General features: G+C 36.4%; 1 protein-coding gene across 1 annotated transcript in view; it reads left to right on the top strand.

Annotated features, from left to right (window-relative positions):
• LOC101678300 (serpin B6-like) overlaps window positions 1-20,078 on the top strand; it is a 71,927-nt gene extending 51,849 nt beyond the window's left edge. Inside the window, 2 exon segments of the mRNA XM_045069057.1 lie at window positions 19,167-20,008; window positions 20,011-20,078. Of these exon segments, the coding sequence (XP_044924992.1) occupies window positions 19,167-20,008; window positions 20,011-20,078 (910 nt within the window).
• The last annotated feature ends 2,117 nt before the right edge of the window (window positions 20,079-22,195 follow it).

Genomic DNA, 22,195 nt, shown 5'->3' with positions numbered 1-22,195 from the left:
GAGCAAATGCATGAACCATTTTTGAGTAATGAGATTAGATTCTCTGAATTAAATGTGAAGTACTCTTGTCCTCCGATTTCACAGAAAAGGCAAGGATTATCAAAAGACCAAGTTGCTCCCACCCCCAACTTCACTCATCTGGGAATTAAGTGATCCTAAAGTATTTCCTACGCTTCACTTTTAAGAAAAGCCCTCACCATTAAAGGAGATTTATTTTGACTTAAATTAAAAAAAAAAAAAAGGAAAAACTGAAACAAGTTTTGCCTATATTTTCCATTCAGCTAAGGTAGACTTTAACAAATAGATATTATCCTAAGAACTATTTAAATGCATGTGCAGTGAAATCTGATCTTATACTAGGTTCCTGGGAAAACAAATCTAAGTAGAATGGTAGAATGAAGATGTGCCCTTCATTGTGGAGTACAGTCTTGGTGAGACAAAGGAAGAAGAGAAGCAAATATAAAATAACAACAAGTACAGCTGTGTTTTACAGGAGGTCTTTTCATATCACCTACTGTTTTATGGAATAGTATGTTCAGAGTAGAAAGAAAGCATAAGTATCTATTTTCTCTCATCTCCTATCATTCAAAGTTTACCCCACAGGGTGCCAATCTAGGCACTGGGGCATTCTGCTTTTTTGGTTAGTTGCCACGGAAACCACACCTCAAGACAGCCGTGGTTAAGTCTCTGAGGCTTGTGCCAGGAACACTCAGCCTCTTGCTTTGTCTTTTAGTCTTGCAGGCCATGTTGGGGAGGTGTATGTGGGATCAGTTTGCTGAAATGTACAGTGAGTGAACACTTCAGGGTCCCCACCTTCAGTGACAAAAAAGAGGCAGAAAGCACATACCAAGGAATGGCCACTTGTTTCCATATCTGATTTGAAGGAAAAGTGTCAGGTGTTGTAGCAGACCTCAAGACACTGCCACAACTGTAAGACCACTGTCATGTATTGATGATGAAACTCAAAACATTCCATCTGCAGCCTGTAAAAATTCTTCAGGACCAGGCAGTCATCCTGGCAGATCATCAGTAGCATTGAGCAGAAAATCATTGCTATGTAAATCCAGAGAACTACTAGAAAGGATCCAGTGCATTTCATCAACTAAAAGTTTCCACTCTCATTCTCATAATTCTCTCTGAGGGCCTGGGCTGGCTATAGGACATTTAATTATTTTGAACAGGTTTATATTTAGATATCTATATTAATTTTGTCAATTCTTTCAATACTTCTTAGAGTACTCTGTCACTTTGGTTTAGATAACAATGAAAATATTATTGAAGAATTGTCAAGTTCATGTGCAACAAATACCAGAGTTACCTTAACCAGATTACCTTATTTCCTCAATTCTAAGTTCACACTCTTGGAAAAATTATCAAATTAGGCAAAAATGAGATGAAGATCCTGTACAAGGTATTGAACTCAGTATAAAATATATTTCATGTAGTTGAGGCACCTGGGTGGCTCAGTCATTAAGTGGAGCCTTTAGCTCAGCTGATGATCCCAGGGTCCTGGGATCGAGGTGCACATCGAGCTCCCTGCTTGGAGGGAAGCTTGCTTCTCCCTCTCCCACTCCGACTGTGTTCCCTCTCTTGCTGTGTGTGTCTCTCTCTGTCAAATAAATAAATAAAATCTTTAAATAATATAAAATAAAACACATTTCATGTGGTTTATATCTTAAAACCGATTTATAGCCCTTTAGAATTATTGTACTCCTACATACATTATGAATTCTTATGTTTTTTTTTTATTTTTTAATTTTTATAAACATATATTTTTATCCCCAGGGGTACAGGTCTGTGAATCACCAGGTTTACACACTTCACAGCACTCACCAAATCACATACCCTCCCCAATGTCCATAATCCCACTCCCTTCTCCCAAACCCCCTCCCCCCGGCAACCCTCAGTTTGTTTTGTGAGATTAAGAGTCACTTATGGTTTGTCTCCCTCCCAATCCCATCTTGTTTCATTTATTCTTCTTCTACCCACTTAAGCCTCCATGTTGCATCACCCCTTCCTCATATCAGGGAGATCATATGATAGTTGTCTTTCTCTGCTTGACTTATTTCGCTAAGCATGATATGCTCTAGTTCCATCCATGTTGTTGCAAATGGCAAGATTTCATTTCTTTTGATGGCTGCATAGTATTCCATTGTGTATATATACCACATCTTCTTGATCCATTCATCTGTTGATGGACATCTAGGTTCTTTCCATACTTTGGCTATTGTGGACATTGCTGCTATAAACATTCGAGTACACGTGCCCCTTTGGATCACTACGTTTGTATCTTTAGGGTAAATACCCAATAGTGCAATTGCTGGGTCATAGGGCAGTTCTATTTTCAACATTTTGAGGAACCTCCATGCTGTTTTCCAGAGTGGCTGCACCAGCTTGCATTCCCACCAACAGTGTAGGAGGGTTCCCCTTTCTCCGCATCCTCGCCAGCATCTGTCATTTCCTGACTTGTTGATTTTGGCCATTCTGACTGGTGTGAGGTGATATCTCATTGTGGTTTTGATTTGTATTTCCCTGATGCCGAGTGATATGGAGCACTTTTTCATGTGTCTGTTCGCCATCTGGATGTCTTCTTTGCAGAAATGAATTCTTATGTTTTGTTGCCCCAGTTGCACTAGAATCTTTGATTTTGTGCTTCCTGGTATCCATGCATAAATTCTGCAAAATTTGATGGTGCTTCTCAATGTAATTATGATTTGGAAATGCTAAAATTCATGGTTCTTCTTTGGCATTTGCCTACCCTAGGCCACTGCTTAACTCTGGACCTCCAGTTTTCGTTTGTTTACCATTCTTTAATGTGGTTTCTATGAAAAATATGCCTGTTAGAAATATAAAAATTGGTAATTTTTTTGAAGTTTATCATCTACTATAGGAGACAGAGAAGAGAATAAACTTAATAAAAGTGCTAAGTATATTCATGAAAGCATGTGTAGAGTGCCTTAGAAGGAGGTGTTCAGTCCTGATGAGTGCAGTGAGGAAAATTGTCCTTCAATTTTGCTAAGTTGAGTTGCTCAATTCATATCCCTAATTTCTAAAGAATCATTTCGCTGCTTCTCTCCTCAAAACCTAAACACCACTTTCTCCTTCCACATTTTCTGCTGAGAATTTAGCTCCATATATCAGAGAGAAAATCCACAGGAATTCTTACCAATAACTGCCACTTTGTCCTTTGCTAAGGCAATGTTCATTTACCAATATTTATCTTATTTAACCTATCAGGAACGTGTGATTTCTCTTTCATGTTTCCTCTTTGTCCTCTTACTTCTCCCTCTCCTCTTCTTCTTCCCTCTCTTGTCCTCCTCCTCCTCTGACTAAGAGCCACTATATTTCTCTCTAATTTGGTTCTCCTCTTTCCTCACTGCCTCCCATTCTCAGCCTTGTTTGTGCAGTCTTCCTTGTCTTAAAATAATAGGCCGAGGGCTCAGGATCAGTATATCTTTTCTTTCTCACTTCTGAGATGATTTTATCCATTTCTATGATTTTAAAATCTTGGTTTCATTCTATGGGCTCCAACATCATTATGTCCTGTTTCAACATCTGTGAACTCCAGAATGATATAAAAAAGATATCATTGCCATATCCATTTACACATCTACCAAACTTTCCACACTTGACATCTCTAAAGGCAAATTTTGAAATTTCTTCTTATAATGTTAAGCCATTTCAGTAAAAGGCAACTACATTCTCTTATTTGTTCAGTCCATACGAGTTGGAGTCATCTTTGATGTCTGTTTTTCACTTACTACGTGCCTCATTCATCAAGAAATATTTTCAGCTATACTTTTGGAATCCAGACATTATCCTTCTCATCATCAAGAGTCACTGAAGAAGCCATCATCATTTCATTCACAAATTGTTGCATAGGCTCCTGCTTCATGTAGCTGTTTTTCCCTTTATACCCCCACTTATTTTCCAACACAGCACCCTTCAAAATATCTGTTTTCACTTAGAATAAAATAGAAAAAATTCACTGTTTTCACTTAGAATAAAATAAAAATCCCTTATCATATTTGATTAAGTCCTAGCCAACAATTTTTAAAGTATGGTTCTGACTTTAATCTATTATACTCTGCCCTCGATCACTCCTCTCAAACCAAAATGGCATGCTTCCTGACCTCAAGAACAGTAGCAAGTCAATCTCTCTTCTGAGGTCCTTTGATTTGTTTCTCCCTTTGACTGATTCATTCTTTCTTTTCTATTCTTCTTGGCTGATTACTTGGCCTTCTTAAGGTCCCTAATCAAATGTTACCTTGTTCAAAACTACCTACTGCAGGTCTTCTGTCCCTTTTTTATTTTTTGAATTTATTTTTTTAATTTTTTTATTTTTTCAGCATAACAGTATTCATTATTTTTGCACCACACCCAGTGCTCCATGCAATCCGTGCCCTCTCCAATACCCACGACCTGGATCTCCCAACCTCCCAAACCCCGCCCCTTCAAAACCCTCAGATTGTCTTTCAGAGTCCATAGTCTCTCATGGTTCACATCCCCTTCCAATGTCCCCCAACTCCCTTCTCCTCTCTAACTCCCCATGTCCTCCATGCTATTTGTTATGCTCCACAAATGAGTGAAACCATATGATAATTGACTCTCTCTGCTTGACTTATTTGACTCAGCATCTCTTCCAGTCCCGTCCATGTTGCTACAAAAGTTGGGTATTCGTCCTTTCTAATGGAGGCATAATACTCTGTAGTGTATATGGACCACATCTTCCTTATCCATTCGTCGGTTGAAAGGCATCTTGGTTCTTTCCACAGTTTGGCGACCGTGGCCATTGCTGCTATAAACATTGGGGTACAGATGGCCCTTCTTTTCACTACATCTGTATCTTTGGGGTAAATACCCAGGAGTACAATGGCAGAGTCATAGGGAAGTTCTATTTTTAATTTCTTGAGGAATCTCCACACTGTTCTCCAAAGAGGCTGCACCAACTTGCATTCCCACCAACAGTGGAAGAGTGTTCCCCTTTCTCCACATCTCCTCCAACACATGTTGTTTCCTGTCTTGCTAATTTGGGCCATTCTAACTGGTGTAAGGTGATATCTCAATGTAGTTTTAATTTGAATCTCCCTGAGGGCTAGTGAGGATGAACATTTTTTCATGTGTCTGATAGCCATTTGTATGTCTTCATTGGAGAAGTGTCTGTCCAAATCTTCTGTCCATTTTTTGATATGATTGTCTGTTTTGTGTGTGTTGAGTTTGAGGAGTTCATTATAGATCCTGGATGTCATTTGCAAATATCTTCTCCCATTCCGTGGCTTGCCTCTTTGTTTTGTTGACTGTTTCCTTGGCTGTGCAGAAGCACCCTAACCCTAACACTTTTTTAATTGAATTATTTGTTTGTCCTACTATTTATGGTACAACAAGTGGACCTTGAAGAAATTATGCTAAGTCAAATAAGTTAAACAGAGAAAAAAAATTGTATAATGTCACTTATATGTGAAATATAAAAATCTTGAACTGATAGAAATAAAGAATGGAATTTTGGTTGTCAGAAGTGGGGGTGGAGGAAATGGGGAGAGTTTGGTCAAAGTGTATAAAATTGCCCTTATACGATTAAGGTTTATGGATCTAATGCACAGCATGATGCCTATAGTTATCAATATGGCATTTTATGCTTGAAAGTTGCTAGGAGAAATCTTGAATGTTTGTGTTCCACAAAAAAAGGGAAGTGATCTATGTGTTAACTATTCTTATTATGGCAGTGATTTTGCAATATATATGCATGCTGACTCATTGGAAAATGTGTGATTTTTTTTTTAAAGTAGAAATTCAAATCTTTATCTCATCTTCTATCCTAAGAGTTGTGTGATCATGGGAATCTAATTTAAACTTTCTGAATTTTATTAATTTCCTCTTTAAAATAAAGATGGAGTTCCTAATCTAAATTTGAATTTTCATAAAACAGAATGCTCATAAAACACTCAAGGATGTTGAAAACATACTACATAAATCATATTTCTTGTGATTTAATATCCAATACAGTTTTATCTTTTAAATTTATGAATTTTAACACACTGAGAAGTGAGATTCTATTTTGACTCTGTGACAATCTATAAGGCACAGGAGAGAGAGAGAGAAGTTTAATTCTTTTTTTTTTTTTTTTTTTAATTGGTAGCTAGAATTTTACCCAGGTCGGTCCTTACCATTTAAACAAAAATAACATGAATGTCCTGATTCAGTGACTTGTTTTTAGTTACTAATAGTCACACAAATTATAAGCATGCTCATTTCTCTGATGAAAAACATTCAATGACTGACAAGTTAATGAAAATTTGAAAAGATCTCAGCTCTTACTGAATTGGTGGAGAAAATATCAACACCAGAACCAAAATTAAAAAAAAAAAAAAGTTATAAAAGCTTGGTTGTTTTTACCTCATAACCAATAATCTGACTTTGAAATATTGTACTCTAAAAAGCAAAACAAAGGGTACCTAGATGGCTCCGTGATTGAGTGTCTGCCTTTGGCTGAGGTTATGATCCCAGGGTCCTGGAAGCTAGGCTTGCATGGGGCTCCCTGCTCAGCAGGAAGCCTGTTTCTCCCTCTCCCACTCCCCATGCTTGTGTTCCCTTTTTTGCTATGTCTCCTTCCATTAAATAAATAAAATCTTAAAACAAAACAAAACAAACAAAAAATCCCAGATATAAATAAATACATTTAATAGATTAATAGGTAAGGTACATTAGTGAAACTTATCTATAAGTAGTTAAGATTGTTTTTTATTTTTATTAGGCAGAAGATCATTTGGAGAAGAGATCAGCAGCCTCACAATGCTTTTGATGTGTTTTTCCTCTTTCTAGTAACTCAATGCATTACAATTCAAGTCTTTAGAGTCATATATGTTTCAGATTTTAAGTTATCTACATAAATATACTTCAGTGTTAATTTGAGGAGACTCGTTGCACTTGACTCTAGGAGAGAAATACAAGCACCATCACAATTTGGGAAAATGGGTGTCCTTACCTCTTCTTTCCAGTAAATAGACTCTAGACGTTCTTGTTTAGTTTCTTCATCTCCTTCTCACACCCTTCAGATTGCTTCTTTGCACCTTGGTGAATTCAGAGGAGGTAGAGAAAAAAATATAAGTAGATAGTCAAGAAGAAAAAAGGGAGAAAAAAAAACAAGTATTTTGAATGTGTGGAACTTTGGGAGTTGAGAAATTGAGAAGAAAGACTTTAAGACATCTATGGAGTCAGGAGAACTAAATGGGAGAGTAAAGTGAATTTGAAGATTGTTGTTGGGAGGTTTTTTGTTTTGGTTTGGTTTGGTTTGGTTTTTTTCTTTCATGATGGAAAAGAACTTACGTCTTATTGAGAATTTCTCTTTAGTTGTTGAACAGTACTTCTTTGCACTAGGTATGTAATGATCTGAGACTAAATAGCTCACAGTCTGACAGGGCAATACGAAGATAGGTAAATAATGCAAAAAGTGGTTTTAAAAAAGCTCCCTTCTCTATTTTAAAAATAACGATGTTACAGGAAAACTCTCATTCAAGAGTAAATGGAGTACAACATGGTAGAAGGGAAGGAATAATCCTAAATTGTTAAAAGAATATATGACAAAGAATTTTGAACATCAGGGTTATAGTAAAGTATGTGAAAAGATCTCAAGTCTTCTGATATAGTTGAATTTTTTTTTTTTTTTTTAAGTAAGTCACTGGCAGACACTTCACAAAAAACCTGAACTAAGTCAGTGGAAGCTTTTTTTGACTTCCTGTTGCCTTCATTAGGCATTTCTCTTTGCCAACATTATTTCTGGCAACATAGGCAAGTACTAAATTAAAATGTGATAGGTGGCATGAAATTTCCCTTGTACTTAATTCTTTTCAAATTGGTCTACCTCAGACTTTTAAAACCTGTGCTCTCTTTAATGACTAGAAAATCTAGTTGAGGTCTTTTATGCTATTTGAAATAATAAAGATAAGCTTCCTTGTGAATAAAAATAAATCAAAATATATTCCTGAGAGAAGGAAATATTTTAGACAAATATGTAAAATACATAACTAAGTTGTTCTAAAATGGAAATACAGTAATAAGTTAAGAAAAGCACATATCATTTCAATAATTTATGATGGAATTCTCTGTGAAGGTATACCTCATGAATTACTTTTGCTTCTCTGTCATTCTGGTTCAGCATTTTAAAACTCATTGAAAATAAACCTTAATAAGAATCTGCTGACACAATCAAGTTGTTTTAGAAATGTTCACTGTGTTTTATCCTCTTGATTTATTACAAACACATACACACACACAAATTGATTTCCGTAGAATTCACAAATTCTACTCTAGTGGTAGCAAAGCAGATTCAGAGCTTGTGATGAATTTCCTCATCTAAATTGTCTAAATATTGTCTAAAATTATTGTCTAAAAAATATTGTCTAAAAAAAAGAAAATTTACAATTTCATTAAAATGTTGGACTTTATTACATAGGATAATACCATTATAATGATCTTATTATTTTATTTTATTATTTTATTATTAACTTATACATCCCATGTTACAAAGCAAGCACACAAAATTATCAATTTTATTATTAACATATTTTATTTATTTATAATTATTTGAATTATAATTTGTCTGGGCTTTTAAAATTTTGTGTCATAATTTTAAAGTTAAGCAAAACAGAGCAAGAAGTAACTGGTTTCCATGGATGCTCAACAGAAAAACACTGACTTGACAATCTTTTGTTGCTGGTGCTCTGACTTCAACAACTCAAAACTAACCTACAATTTCAAGTTTGCTTAGAACAATTTACCTTTGTTTTGTTTGGCAGGAGTAGTTCTTCTTTCAACTATTTAGCTTTAAGTATCTTAGATGGAAAGGAATGAAGAAAAAGTTATGATGATGATTATTATGGTAGTCTGATAATGAGGAGGATGGCTATTTAATAGTAAAGCAACTCCTCTTCCTGTTTTTAATACAAAATGCATATATCCAAAATTTATTTTTAGAAAAACAGTGTTAATAGTGCTTGTAACTGAATTGATAAAGACCTGCCTCTTTGAGCCATTTGTGTGGCAATTCATTATTAATTTTATATATATATATATATAAATATATTATACAATATACATTATACAAAAAATAATTCAAGCTGCCTCTGATAGCCATGGATCACTGTCATCTTCAAATAAAAATTTTAATTTATTTGTATTATGAGAATTGTTTTATTAGATAATAATAATGCAGTAATGCTTTTTTTCTCTGGACTTTCTTGTTTAGAACTGCTGCAGGAAAAGAGGAGGAACAGAGGGAACTCAAGGTAGAGACTGGAAAAGCTTATCTGGATCTAGGGTTGACCCTTCAAAGGATAGCTCAATATTAATATTTTTAGCTTTCTCCTAAAGTAACCAAGATCTCCCTGTGATTATTTATTCTAAAAATTCTTGTTGTATACAAAATTTTGTGCCAGGAAGTTTGTTAGGCATTGGAGATTTAAAGGTTAGCAAGTGAGAGTTTTTATGCTTATAGATCTTGCAAATGCGTGGAGGAGACATGAAATGAACAAAACCCAGATGGTGGTTCAAACTGAAATGTCAGAGCTATACAGGGTTTAGCCAGGTTAGCTGACTTGGACTATAGTTCTACAAGGTGTATGAGATGATAGGGAAACCAAGATATAAACATAGTGTGTATTGGCTTTAAAATCAAGCACATATGGGTTTAAATCCAAGATCAACTATTTAAGACACAATGCTATGAAAAAAAAAAAAAAACAAATAAAGCTTTTCACACTAATGTAATATTCCAGTTCTGTCATTTCTTGGCCAAATTAATTATTTTTTCTGCATCTCGATTTCTTTATATAGAAAATGAAGCAGTTGATAATAGCAAGAAATCTAACCATATGGTGATTGAGTGAGTTAAAATACACAAAATGCAGGGGATGAAGGGGAGTGCAAGGTACAGTCTTTCAATTAGGGAATGAATAAGCCACAGGGATAAAAGGCACAGCATAGAGACTACAGTCAATGATATTATAACAGGGTTATATGGTGACATCAGTATACCTGAGGTGAGCATAGCGTAATATATAGAGTTGTCTAATCACCATGCTGTACAACTAAAACTAATGTAACATTGTGTGGAAACTATAGTCCAATAAAAATATGTAAAATACATTGAACATCGACATATGTTAAATGCTATCATTTATTATTATGGTTGTTGTTGCTATTGTTGTTATATTCTTTTTACTATGTAACCTGAGGCAAGTTACTGGACTTGATGAACCCTAGATTCTATAAGAAGCAAATGGCATAGTAAAATGCTTAAGTAATGGTATTTTTGTTGTTACAGTTAGCTGTTGCTGTGTAAATCTTAAAATGACAATTCCTTCCTATCTTTTGCTGTCCTATATATTGAAGAGGCTCAATTAGAAGGTTATCATATAGAGTTACTCATGTGGGGATACTCAAATATTAGTTGAGGCTTCTGTTATGTAAACGATTGCTTGAGTTAGACGTGAAAATGGCCACACACAAGGTGGACTGTTGCTGCTTGCAGTCATCTTAGGGGTATTTGCGACTTCTGAACAGAGTTACTATGTATAGTTTCTCCATGCAGCATGGAGAAGGCAGATAGACTTCAGAAGGGGACATCTTGTAAGTGGGTATCTTTCTGAGAGGCTTTATGGAAATTGTAAGCTTCTTAGGATCCTACCTCAGGAGTCCCAGAACTTCACTTTTGATGTATTTAATTGATCAGAGAGTTAAAATGGCCAGGCCACATCTAATTAGTATTGAATTCAAGTCCACCCGGCAAAAGGAAGGGTAGCAAAGAATTGAAGGTCATCTCCAGTTTATTTCACTTTTTTTAAAGTTCCTATTAATTTATTTGAGATATATATATGCCTACACACACACACACATATATAGATATCTATATATATACATATATATGTGTATATATATATACACACACATATATAGATATCTATATATATACATATATGTGTGTATATATATATGTGTGTGTATATATATATACACACACATATATGTATATATATAGATATCTATATATGTGTGTGTATATATATAGAGAGTGTGTATATATGTGTGTGTATACATATATACGTGTGTGTGTGTGTGTGTGTGTATAGAGAGAGAGAGAGAAAGATACCACCCAAGCAGGGAGGAGGATCAGAGGGAGAGGGTGAGGCAGATTCCCTGCTGAGCAGAGAGTCTGATATGGGGCTCAATCTCAGTGAGTAAGGGACAGGTGGGGCTAGGCAGAGAAAGATGTGTAGGGGACCATGGGATCAGGCTCACAAAATTAAAAAAAAAAAAAAAAATATGGGAGATAAAAGGAAACCAGAGACAAGAGAACAAACCAGACTATCCTGTCTTAGGCGGAAGAGGTGAGGTCTTGTCATAACAGCTACTTGTGACCAATCAGGAATTACAAGACCCTAAAAAGAAAGTAAGCCATTGAAGGTGTTATCACAATATAAATGTTAAAAATATTTAGGTTCCATGATTATCATTCTATAAAAGACCATACCTAAAAGCCCTCAGCGGCAGCCCTGTTGGGACCCCTCTCACTCCTGAGAGCTTTTTTCTGTATCCTTGCTTAAACTTCTATTGCTTTGCTCACTCTACTTTGTCTAAACAATTCGTTCTTTGACTCTGTGAGACAAGACCCTAGCTCTCCCTTATCATCAGGACCCTGCGATCATGATCTGAGCTAAGGCAGATGCTTAACCAACTGAGCCACCGAGGTACCCCTCTACTTCTTGAGAGATCTACCATGTAATAATCTAACCAACTCTAGCTGCCATCATTTTCTTCATTGTCATCATCACCATCATCATGCATATTTATTCTCATTTCACATTTTGATGAACATTGTGATATAGACATTATTATTTTCACTTTCTCAAGATAAGAAAGGAAAAGAATAGAATGTAAGTGATTTAATCAAGGTCATATTATCTAGTAAGTAGAGGGTCAATTTCCTTCTTTGAACTATTGGCTCCAGAGTTTCTAAAGTACAATACTTACATAATACAGAAAACTAAAATGAAGCTATCATTTCAATATTTCAACTTTTTAAAATAAATCCTTTTTAAATCTTAAGCGAATCATCAAATATTAGAACAAGAAGGAAAGAAGAGATTATGATTTTTAAATTAGCTTAGCAATTTGTACTGTACATTTGATTATATTATTTTACTTAATAAAAGTGTTAAGGAAATGGTTAAAATTTATGATAGATATTCCTTAAACATTATATCTTTAAAATAGGAGGTAACAAATAATTTTTTGTCTTGCTTTTAAGCTAACATCTAAATGCAAGCACTGAACATTCCTATGGGTGAAATTATCCACTATTATTAACCTGTTTATATAATTTGTTTGCTGATGTCCAATACTGAACTTTTTCTCTCAAAATTCCAACTTTATAGCCAATAGTGCATAGCAAGTTTCTAGCATAATTATATATGAATGAATGAATATTGTCATTTCAAGTTAATATCTCAATGGAATATTTGGCAGAATACTACCAAAACTTTAAGCAAAGGCAATGTTTAATTACAAATACAGCTATTCAGTAGCACTCCCCAAAAGCAGAATTTTAGAGGGCCACTGAACAAGAACACTCAGGAGAGTCATCTTTCTCTTAAAATCTAGGCCTATGTTCTTGCCTACTAATTAAATCATGCCTGTTTCATTTTAAAAGTACAGACATACTACTTGCCCTAAGGATACATTTCATTATCATGTGGAATATGAAATGTTACTCTGCTTCAGAAGATAAAAGCAATTTAATTTGAATCTCTCTGGAAACTAAAACATCAGCATAGCTAGTCATCTGTAACATCCGTGACTATTATCTTTCAGTAAAGTATGTAATATCACCATTAATATTTGTGACATTTTTGCATACTGAGACTAACACAAAGTGATGGGATTGTATCTCACCCCTTACAGGAAAAATAAATTTTTTTTACGGATATGGTAAGTCATTTTTGCTTAGTAGATTTTTCTTTAGACCATTCATAGTTTTAGAAAGTGGCCATGAGTGAAGAGCAGAAGGTAATCTACAGATAGCCAGGTGTGAACTATTCAGAATCTTAATTTTGTTCAAAAATAAAATCCTTCTGAGATTAAAAAATCCCATTGTAGTCTCCTGAGCTTTCGAGATCAGTTTCACAGTCCATGTAGGCTTTAACCAATCATAGCATGTTGCCTAATGGTGTTAATGGGAATTCATTTCTTCTTCTAATTAAACACAGATGTAGATCTAAAATTTAAGAAAAAGAGAAAAACTGTATTCCCCTGCCAAGCTCATAATTTCTCTTTTTTGCACACTACAGGGTCGTTGACAGTACCCAGGAGCCTAACACAGATGCACATTAATTACTCGTTCTCTAATTACTAGGGTACCAATATAACTGCTCAACCATTCATTATACATTCTTCCCAACTTCACAAAACCCCAGAGACATATGTATGAAGCACACCACTTGGCAACATTAATTGAACCCTATTAACTTATAAAATTTATGAAAACTGCAGCTATTAATAAAAAAAGTGTTTTTTCATTTAGTCCACCAAATTCACAATGTACAAATGATCATTTTCCTTGCACTGTATATTGGATATTGGACAATGCAGCTGCTCACAGATTGTTAATTATCAGGAATACATCAACAGGATTAAACTAGAATCCTGGTTGTTAAATTAGCCAGGCTAATTTCCCATTCTGGAAGTTATGCACAGTGGTAGTTAGCTGTATAAGCAAGTCTAAATAAGATGCTTAGCCAGGACATTAGATTCAAAACAACCACCACCAAATAAAAGAACAAGAAGTAAACAAAAACTACCTCAGTCATACACTCAGTCATAACAAATCAGTGCACTCTCAATTTGTTTACTTACAGTATAATTCAAAGTTAAATAATTTTATTAGAAAAGTATCCTTATTAGGGCATTCCATGTTGGAAACAGTGTAATTCTTGTGTCAGATACATTTTTCCTCTATTCACATCTTTACTATTGCTGGATCTGAGCCAAACCCCAAAGCATGCATTCACAGTGACCTATGTTGCTTTACAAGTCATTTCTGGTTTATCTCCTGGTAATCCACGTGTGAATCTCAATTTTAAACCATCTGGTCTATTTGCCATTCTACCCACATGTCATCCCAGTCTCCACACAGATGCTTCAGGGGGCCTCTAATGTGTTGCATATCCCTTCTTTTGTTTTTTGCTTTGTTTTTAGTTTCAAGTTTTTATTTAAATTTTAGCTAGTTAATGCACAGTATAATATTAGTTGCAGGAGAATAATTTAGTGATTCATCACTTACATATAATACTCAGTATTCATCACCCATTAAACCCAGCCCCCACTCACCTCCCGTTCAGCAACCCTCAGCGGTCTCTATAGTTAAGACTCTATTTCCTGGTTTCTCTCTTTCTCTTTCTTTTACCCCCCATGTACATCTGTTTGTTTTCTGAAATTCCATATATGAGTGGAATCATATGGTGTTTTTCTTCTATGACCATTTTTCTTCCCATAATACCCTCTGGTTCTGTCCACATGATTGCAAATGACAAGATTTAATTCTTTTTGATGGCTGAGTAATATTCCATTGTATGTATATCACATCTTCTTAATCCGTTCATCAGTTGATAGACATTTGGGCTTCTTCCATCATTTGGCTATTGTTGGTAATGCTGCTATACATATCAGTGTACTTTAGTGTCCCTCAAATCAATACATTTGTATCCTTTGGGTATATACCTGTAGTGCCATTGTTGGATTGCTAGGTAGTTCTATTTTTAACTTTTTCAGGAATCTCCAGACTGTTTTCCAGAGTGGCTGCATGAGTTTGCATTCCCACCAACAGTGTCAGAGGGTTCCCCTTTCTCCACATCCTTGCCAACACTTGTTGTTTCCTGTGTTGTTCATTTTAACCACTCTAATAAGAGTGACATGATATCTCCTTGTAGTTTTGATTTGTGTTTACCTGATGATGGGTGATGTTGAACATCTTTTATCAGATATGTAATTTGCAACTCTCTTCTGCCATGCTGAAGGTTGCCTTTTAGTTTGCTCATTGTTTCTATCACTATGAGGAAGCTTTTTATCTTGATGAAGTCCCAATTGTTTGTTTTTGCTTTGGTTTGTTTATTTTTCTGCATCTACTGAGAGGATAATATGATTCTTATCCTTTATTTCATTAATGTGATGTATCTCACTGATTGATTTGCCAACATCAAAGTAAACTTTCAGGTCAAGAATAAATTCCACTTGATCGTGGTGAATGATTCTTTTAATGTACTATTGGATTCAATTTGCTAGTATTTTGTTGAGAAATTTATTTCCCATGTTCATCAGGGATATTGGCTTCTAATTCCTTTTTGTAATGGGGTCTTTGGTTTTGGAATCAAAGTAATCCTGGCCTTGTATAATAAGTTTGAAAATTTTCCTTCCATTTCTATTTTTTGGAACAATTTGAGAAGAATAGGTATGAACTCTTCTTTAAATGATTGGTAGAATTCCCCCTGGAAGTCAACTGTCCCTCATCTTTTGTTTGTTGGAAGATATTTGATTACCGATTCACGTTTTTACTGTTATCAGTATGTTAAAGATTTTTATTTCTTCCTATTTCCGTTCTGGCAGTTTATTTGTCTGTAGAAATTTATCCATCTCTTCCAGATTCCCCAATTTTTTGGTATTTAATTTTTCATAATTTTCTTTTATAATTTTTTCTGTATTTCTGTGGTATTAGTTGTGATCTCTCCACTTTAATTCATGATTTTATGTATTTGGGTCTTTTCTCTTTACATTTTGATAAGTCTGGCAAAGGGGTTATCAATTTTATTCTTTCAAAGAACCAGTTCCTGGTTTCATTGATCTGTTCTATTTTTTAAAGACATCTATCTATCTATTTATTTATTTATTTATTTGAGGGAGAGTGAAAGAGAGCACAAGCAGGAAGGGGAGGGACAAAGGAAGAAGGAGAATCAGACTCCCTGCTGAACAGAAAGCTAGACACAGGGCTTGATCCCAGGTCCCTGAGACAAAGTCAGACACTTAACCCACTGAGTTTCCCGGGTGCTCCTGTTGTTTTGGTTTCTATATCTTTATTTCTGCTCTACTCTTTATTATCTCTCTTCTGCTGGCTCTAGGTGTCATTTGTTCTTTTTCTAGCTCCTTCAAGTATAAGGTTAGTTTTCCTTCAAGTATAAGGTTAGTTATATTTGAGTGTTTTCTTACGTCTTGAGGTAGGCCTGTATTCCTGTATACTTCCCTCTTATGACCACTTTTGCCACATCCCAAAGGTTTTAGATCATCATATTTTCATTTCCATTTGTTTCCATGAATTTCTTCATCTCTTTAATTTCTTGGTTCATTCATTCGTACTTTATTAGGATATTCTTTAATTTTCATGTTTTTCCTTTTTTTTTCCTTGTGGTTGATTTAAAGTTTGAGTATTGTGATCTGAAAATATGCACGATCTGATTCCAATCTTTTTGTGTTTGTGGTGGCCTGATTTGTGACCTAGAATATGATATATTCTGGGGAATGTCCCAATTTGTATGCAAAAATAATATGTATTCTGTTGATTTAAGAGGAAATGTTCTGAATATATATGTTAAGTCAATTTGATCCAGTGTGTCTTTCAAAGCCACTGTTTCCTTGTTAATTTTCTGCTTAGATATCTGTACATTGATATAAGTGGAACAATAAAAATCCTTATTGTTGGGCGCCTGGGTGGCTCAGTGGGTTGAGCCTCGGCCTTTGGCTCAGGTCATGATCTCAGTCAGGGTCCTGGGATCGAGTCCCGCATCGGGCTCTCTGCTCAGCGGGGAGCCTGTTTCTCTCTCTCTCTCTCTGCTTGCCTCTCTGTCTACTTGTGATCTCTCTGTGTCAAATAAATAAAATATTAAAAAAGTAAAAGCGAGAGCACATCTCACCTAACGTGCCTCTTAAATTAATAAATTGTGAAAAAGACACTGTTGCAAGCCCTCTGAGATATTCACAGCAGTTCTGTGATCGCTTGGGGCTATGGGTTGCAACTCTTTAAAAAAAAAAAAAAAAAAAAAAAAAAAAAAATCCTTATTGTATTATTATCCATGAGTTCCTTTATGTATGTTATTGTTTTATAAATTCGGTGGTCCCGTGTTGGGGGTATAAAAATTTACAATTGTTATATCTTCTTGTTCGTTAGACCCCTTTATTATGATGTTGTGCCTGTTTTCATCTCTTTTTACAGTCTTTGGTTTAAAATCTAGTTTGTCTGGGGCGCCTGGGTGGCTCAGTGGTTTAAGCCTCTGCCTTCAGCTCAGGTCATGATCTCAGGGTCCTGGGATCGAGCCCCACATTGGGCTCTCTGCTCAGCAGGGAGCCTGCTTCCCCCTCTCTCTCTGCCTGCCTCTCTGCCTACTTGTGATCTCTCTCTGTCTGTCAAATAAATAAATGAAAAATCTTTAAAAAAAAATAAAAATAAAAAATAAAATCAAATCTAGTTTGTCTGATAGAAGTATTGCTATTCTGGCTTTCTTTTGAAATCCATTTGTGTGATAAATATTTTTTCTTCCTCTTACATTCACTCTACAAGTGTCTTTAGGTCTAAAATGAGTCTCTTGTAGGCAGTGTATAAATAGGTCTTGTGTGTGTGTGTGTGTTTAATCCATTATGACACCCTATGGTTTTTTTCTAGAGCATGTAGTCCATTTCGTTCAGAGTAATTATTGATAGATGTGAATATAGTGTCCTTTATTACCTTTTTTTTTTTTTTGCATTGTTTCTGGAGATTTTTCTCCGTCCCTTTCTTTTTTGTTTTTTTTTTTTTTCCTAGTGTTCCAATATTCATTGTTTATGTACAACACCTAGTGCTCCATGCAATCCATGCCTTCCTTGATATCCACCATGAGATGAGGTTCACCATCCCCTATCCCTTCCCCTCTAAAACCCTCCATTTGTTTCTTGGAGTCCACAGTCTTTCATGCTTCATCTCCCCTTTCGATTTCCCCTTACTCATTTTTTCTTTCCTTCTCCTAATGTCCTGCATGCTAATCTTTATGTTCTACAAGTAAGTGAAACCATATGATAATTGACTTTCTCTGCTTGACTTATTTCACACCGCATAATCTCCTCCAGTCCCATCCATGTTGATGCAAAAGTTGGGTATTCATCCTTTCTGATCCTTTCTAGTCTTTGTCACTTTTGATCTTATTACACTCAAAGAGTCCCCTTAATATTTCTTATAGGGCTGGTTTAGTAGTCATAAACTCCTTTAGTTTTTGCTTGTCTAGGAAACTCTTTATCTCTTCTTCTATTCTGACTGATAATCTTGCTGGTGAAAGTATTCTTGGTTGCATAGTTTTCCCTTTCAGCACATTGAATATATCATGCCATAGACTTCTTGTCTTTGAAATTTCTGTGGAAAAAGAAGCTGATGACCTTCTTTTTCTTCCCTTTTAAATGAGGAATTTCTTTTGTCTTGCTGTTTTTGGATTTTTTTTTTATCTCTATATTTTGCAAATATAACTAAGATATGTCTTGGTGTTAGCCGTTTTTGTTGATTTTGACGGGAATTCTCTGTCCTTCGTGGGTTTGAATGTCTGTTTCCTGTCATGGATTAAGAAAGTTTTCAAGTATAAATTCCTCAAATAAACCTTCTGCCTGCTTTTATCTCTTCTTCTTCTGGGACACCTATGATAGGAATGTTATTACCCTTTATGGAGTCACTGAGTTCCTTAGTCTACACTTATGATCCAATATTTTTCTTTCCTTCTTTCCCACCACATTATTTTCCATAATTTTATCTTCAATATCACTTATTTATTTCTCTGTGTCTTCCATTCTTGTCATTTCATACAGTCAGTTTCAGATCTCAGTTATTGCATTTTTCATGTCAGCCTGACTAGTTTTTAGGTCTTTTATCTCTGCAGCAGGGTCTCTGTGGTGTATTCTGTGCTTTTCTCAAGCCCACCTATTATACATATGATTGTTGCTTTAAATTCTGGACCAGGCATGTCACTAATATCTGTTTGAATTAGATCTCTGGCCATTTTATTCCTTCTTTGGGGATGAATTTCTCCATCTTGGAATTGTATTTAGATCTCTGTCTCCTTCCTTGTATTACCAAAACCTGTTATTTTTCCTGCTCCTGTGATGCCTTTATGAAGAAGAGGTCATATATTGTCCAGGACCAATGCACAGTACTTGTTTAGAACTGCCAACAGCCTCTTTGGAGACAAGTCTCATGAATTCCTCTCGTCTTTCAAAAACTCCTGCCTCAAGTTCTACCAAGCTGAGATAGAAGAGCTCGACTTTCATACCGCTGCGGAAGAGACCAGGGCACACATCAACACCTGGGTGGCTGAAAAGACGGAAGGACAGATTACAGAGTTGCTGTCTCTGGGTTCAGTGGATTCAATGACTAATCTGATTCTGGTGAATGCCATCTATTTCAAAAGATACTGGGATAATCAGTTTAACAAAACACAGACCATGGAAAGACCATTTAAAGTCAGCAAGAATGAGGAGAAACCTGTGAAGATGATGTTTAAAAAATCTACCTTTCAAATGGCCTATATAGAGGAAATATTCACCAAAATTCTGGTGCTCTCCTTTGTGGGCAAAGAGCTGAACATGATCATCATGCTTCTAGATGAAAACCCGGATTTGAGGATGGTGGAGAAAGAACTCACTTATGAGAAATTTGCAGAGTGGATGAGGCCAGACATGCTGGACGAAGAAGAGGTGGAAGTTTTCCTCCCTAGATTTAAATTGGAGGAGGATTACGACAAGAAGAATGTCCTTTGCTCTCTGGGCATGACCGATGCCTTTGAGCAGGCCAAGGCAGACTTCTCTGGGATGTCGTCCAGGAAAGACCCGTATCTGTCCAGGGTGGTGCACAAGGCCTTAATGGAGGTGAACAAGGAAGGCACAGAGGCTGCGGCGGCCACAGAGGCCATCACGATGTTGCGGTGTGCAAGAATCATGCCCCGGTTCTGCGCCGACCACCCTTCCTCTTCTTTATCCAACACAGCAAGACCAACAGCATCCTGTTCTGTGGCCACTTCTCCTCCCGGTAAGGACATAATCAGTCCCAAATGGCGTCCTCTTCCTTTCCCTGCTGGCCTACTTTTCCTGACTCTTCACAATGTGCCTACTATGCAAAGTGACCTTGGGTGACAATCCAAAAATAAAAGGCCCGATTTTGGGAAAAACAAAAACAAAAACAAAAAAACCACAACACCATTTCTTGGTGCTTCAAGAAGTGTCTCCAGCATAGGCTGCATGTGCTCTGCTGCTAAGTTTTGGCTGCTCTTTCCCTCAGGTCAGTTTCCTCTTGATGCAGTGGGGAGTGTTTGGACCTTGGCCAAAGTGTGGTGAATTTTAACTAGGTTTGTCCTGGTCTGCTTAGCAAAGATTATCAAAAATTACCCAATGCTATTTACATTAGAGCTAAAGCTTTGCAGAATTCTGTGGTCAGTAGACTCAGTGCATGAGGGCGGTTTGTGCTGGTGTTTTGGAGGATGGGCCTGCTGCTCTGGTTCTTAGATATGCTTGCCTGGAAAAAAACAGTACCAGCAGAACACAAGGGAGTAGGGTTTGGTGTAAGTTGCTTAGGCTACCACAGTGGTGCTGAAGTTAGTTTGTGTTGAGGGGCAAGGAAAAGAAATGTGTAAGCCCTTTCCTCATCCTTGGAGTGGGGTTTGTACCTGCTGCTGTCCAGGAAGCCCTCCCAGAAGAGCAAACAATCTCCCCTCTTCTGTCCCCAGCTTACCTCAGATCCTTGCCTTCACCCTGTCTGTGTCTAGGCTTCCTGTCCACCTGGTGGCCCTAGTACACCCATGTTTTATTCCAGGCAGGCCAGTTGAGTTTTAAAACTCCAGACTTTTGGGACCTGGTATAGCAGAGACCCACACTAGTCCTCTGGGGAAGTGTCTTGCTGTGCTGGTACTGATGCAGATTTGTTCCATAACACCGAAGCATAGGGACATAGGTTTTGGAGTAAAGCACAGCAAGGAGCCGGTGTCCAGGTTAGCCACCCTCAGCTGGTATCTCTGCACCTATGCTGAGGGATGGGGGAGGGTAATGGTGCCCACTGGCTTTTTGTCCCTGGAGAAGCAATGCTACCTCTCCAGATGCACTCTCAGAGAATCGTGCACTCCCAGTGCATCCCAGGAGATTCTTCATACGTTCTGCCCTCTTTCTCCCCAGGAGTACTGCAGCACAATGAGGGCTTCACACTGGCCATGCCATGGACCTCTAAAACTGTAGTCTTTGAGCCTGGTTGTAAAAACTCATGAAATTCAGCACTTTAATTTTTCTGGTCAGTGGCTTTGGGGACAAGTTTTCTTTATGTGATTCCCTTTGTGCTCCAAGCTCTCTCTCTTTAGGTGACCAGGACTCCCTTCCTTCCATAGTACCCCAAAACCATTTCTCCCCCAAACAACATTTCCACACCTCTTACCTTTCACCATGTGACCTCTTCTCTCCTGCTGGTTATGCAGTTTGTTCTGTCAGTCCTCAGATTAATTTCTTGGGTATTCAGAATCATTTGATACTTAGCTAGCAATGCTTGGGGGAAAAGGCAAGCCTAAGGTCTTCCTACTACTCTGCCATCTTTGCTCCTCCAACCCCTTCTTTCTGAAATACATAAACTGTTGTGCTTCTAATATTATTTTAACTTTCCCAACTGTTGCTTCTGAATTGATGTCTCCCATACACATTGATTGAACACATATTGGTACCATGCATTTGACTACTCTTTATAGATACAACAGGGGGCCAGATGAAATGTAAAACAAAACAGAAAATCTGACAGTTTTGTGAAGAAGGGAATTAAATGTAAAAAGTGTTAAATACAAAAAATGGCCTGGAAACACATAGTAGCATAAATGGAGACTGGTACAGTCCAGGACTAGTGGAGCATAACAACTAATTCATTTGTTATCTACCATGTGATCCTACTTATATTTTTATGTATTTACACTTTTTTCTGGAGTTGAATTGCTTTATATCTTTATAGTCATATCTTCATATTAGACCCTTATCTAAATATTTTTTGACATAAAGAAGATCCTGAAAATACAAGGATATCTAACTTCTTCACTTGTACATACTAAGATTATTTTGGTGATTTAAAAAATCAATTATTTCATGTTTTATTTTTCTATTTTGTTCACATCAATCAGGATGTTTT

The sequence above is a fragment of the Mustela putorius genome, unplaced genomic scaffold (genome assembly GCF_011764305.1).
Source record: "Mustela putorius furo isolate JIRA1106 unplaced genomic scaffold, ASM1176430v1.1 tig00000083_pilon_pilon_pilon, whole genome shotgun sequence".
Taxonomy (NCBI): domain Eukaryota; kingdom Metazoa; phylum Chordata; class Mammalia; order Carnivora; family Mustelidae; genus Mustela; species Mustela putorius.
The sequence above is the reverse complement of the archived record's forward strand: the minus strand, read 5'-3'. Positions and strand labels throughout refer to the sequence as shown.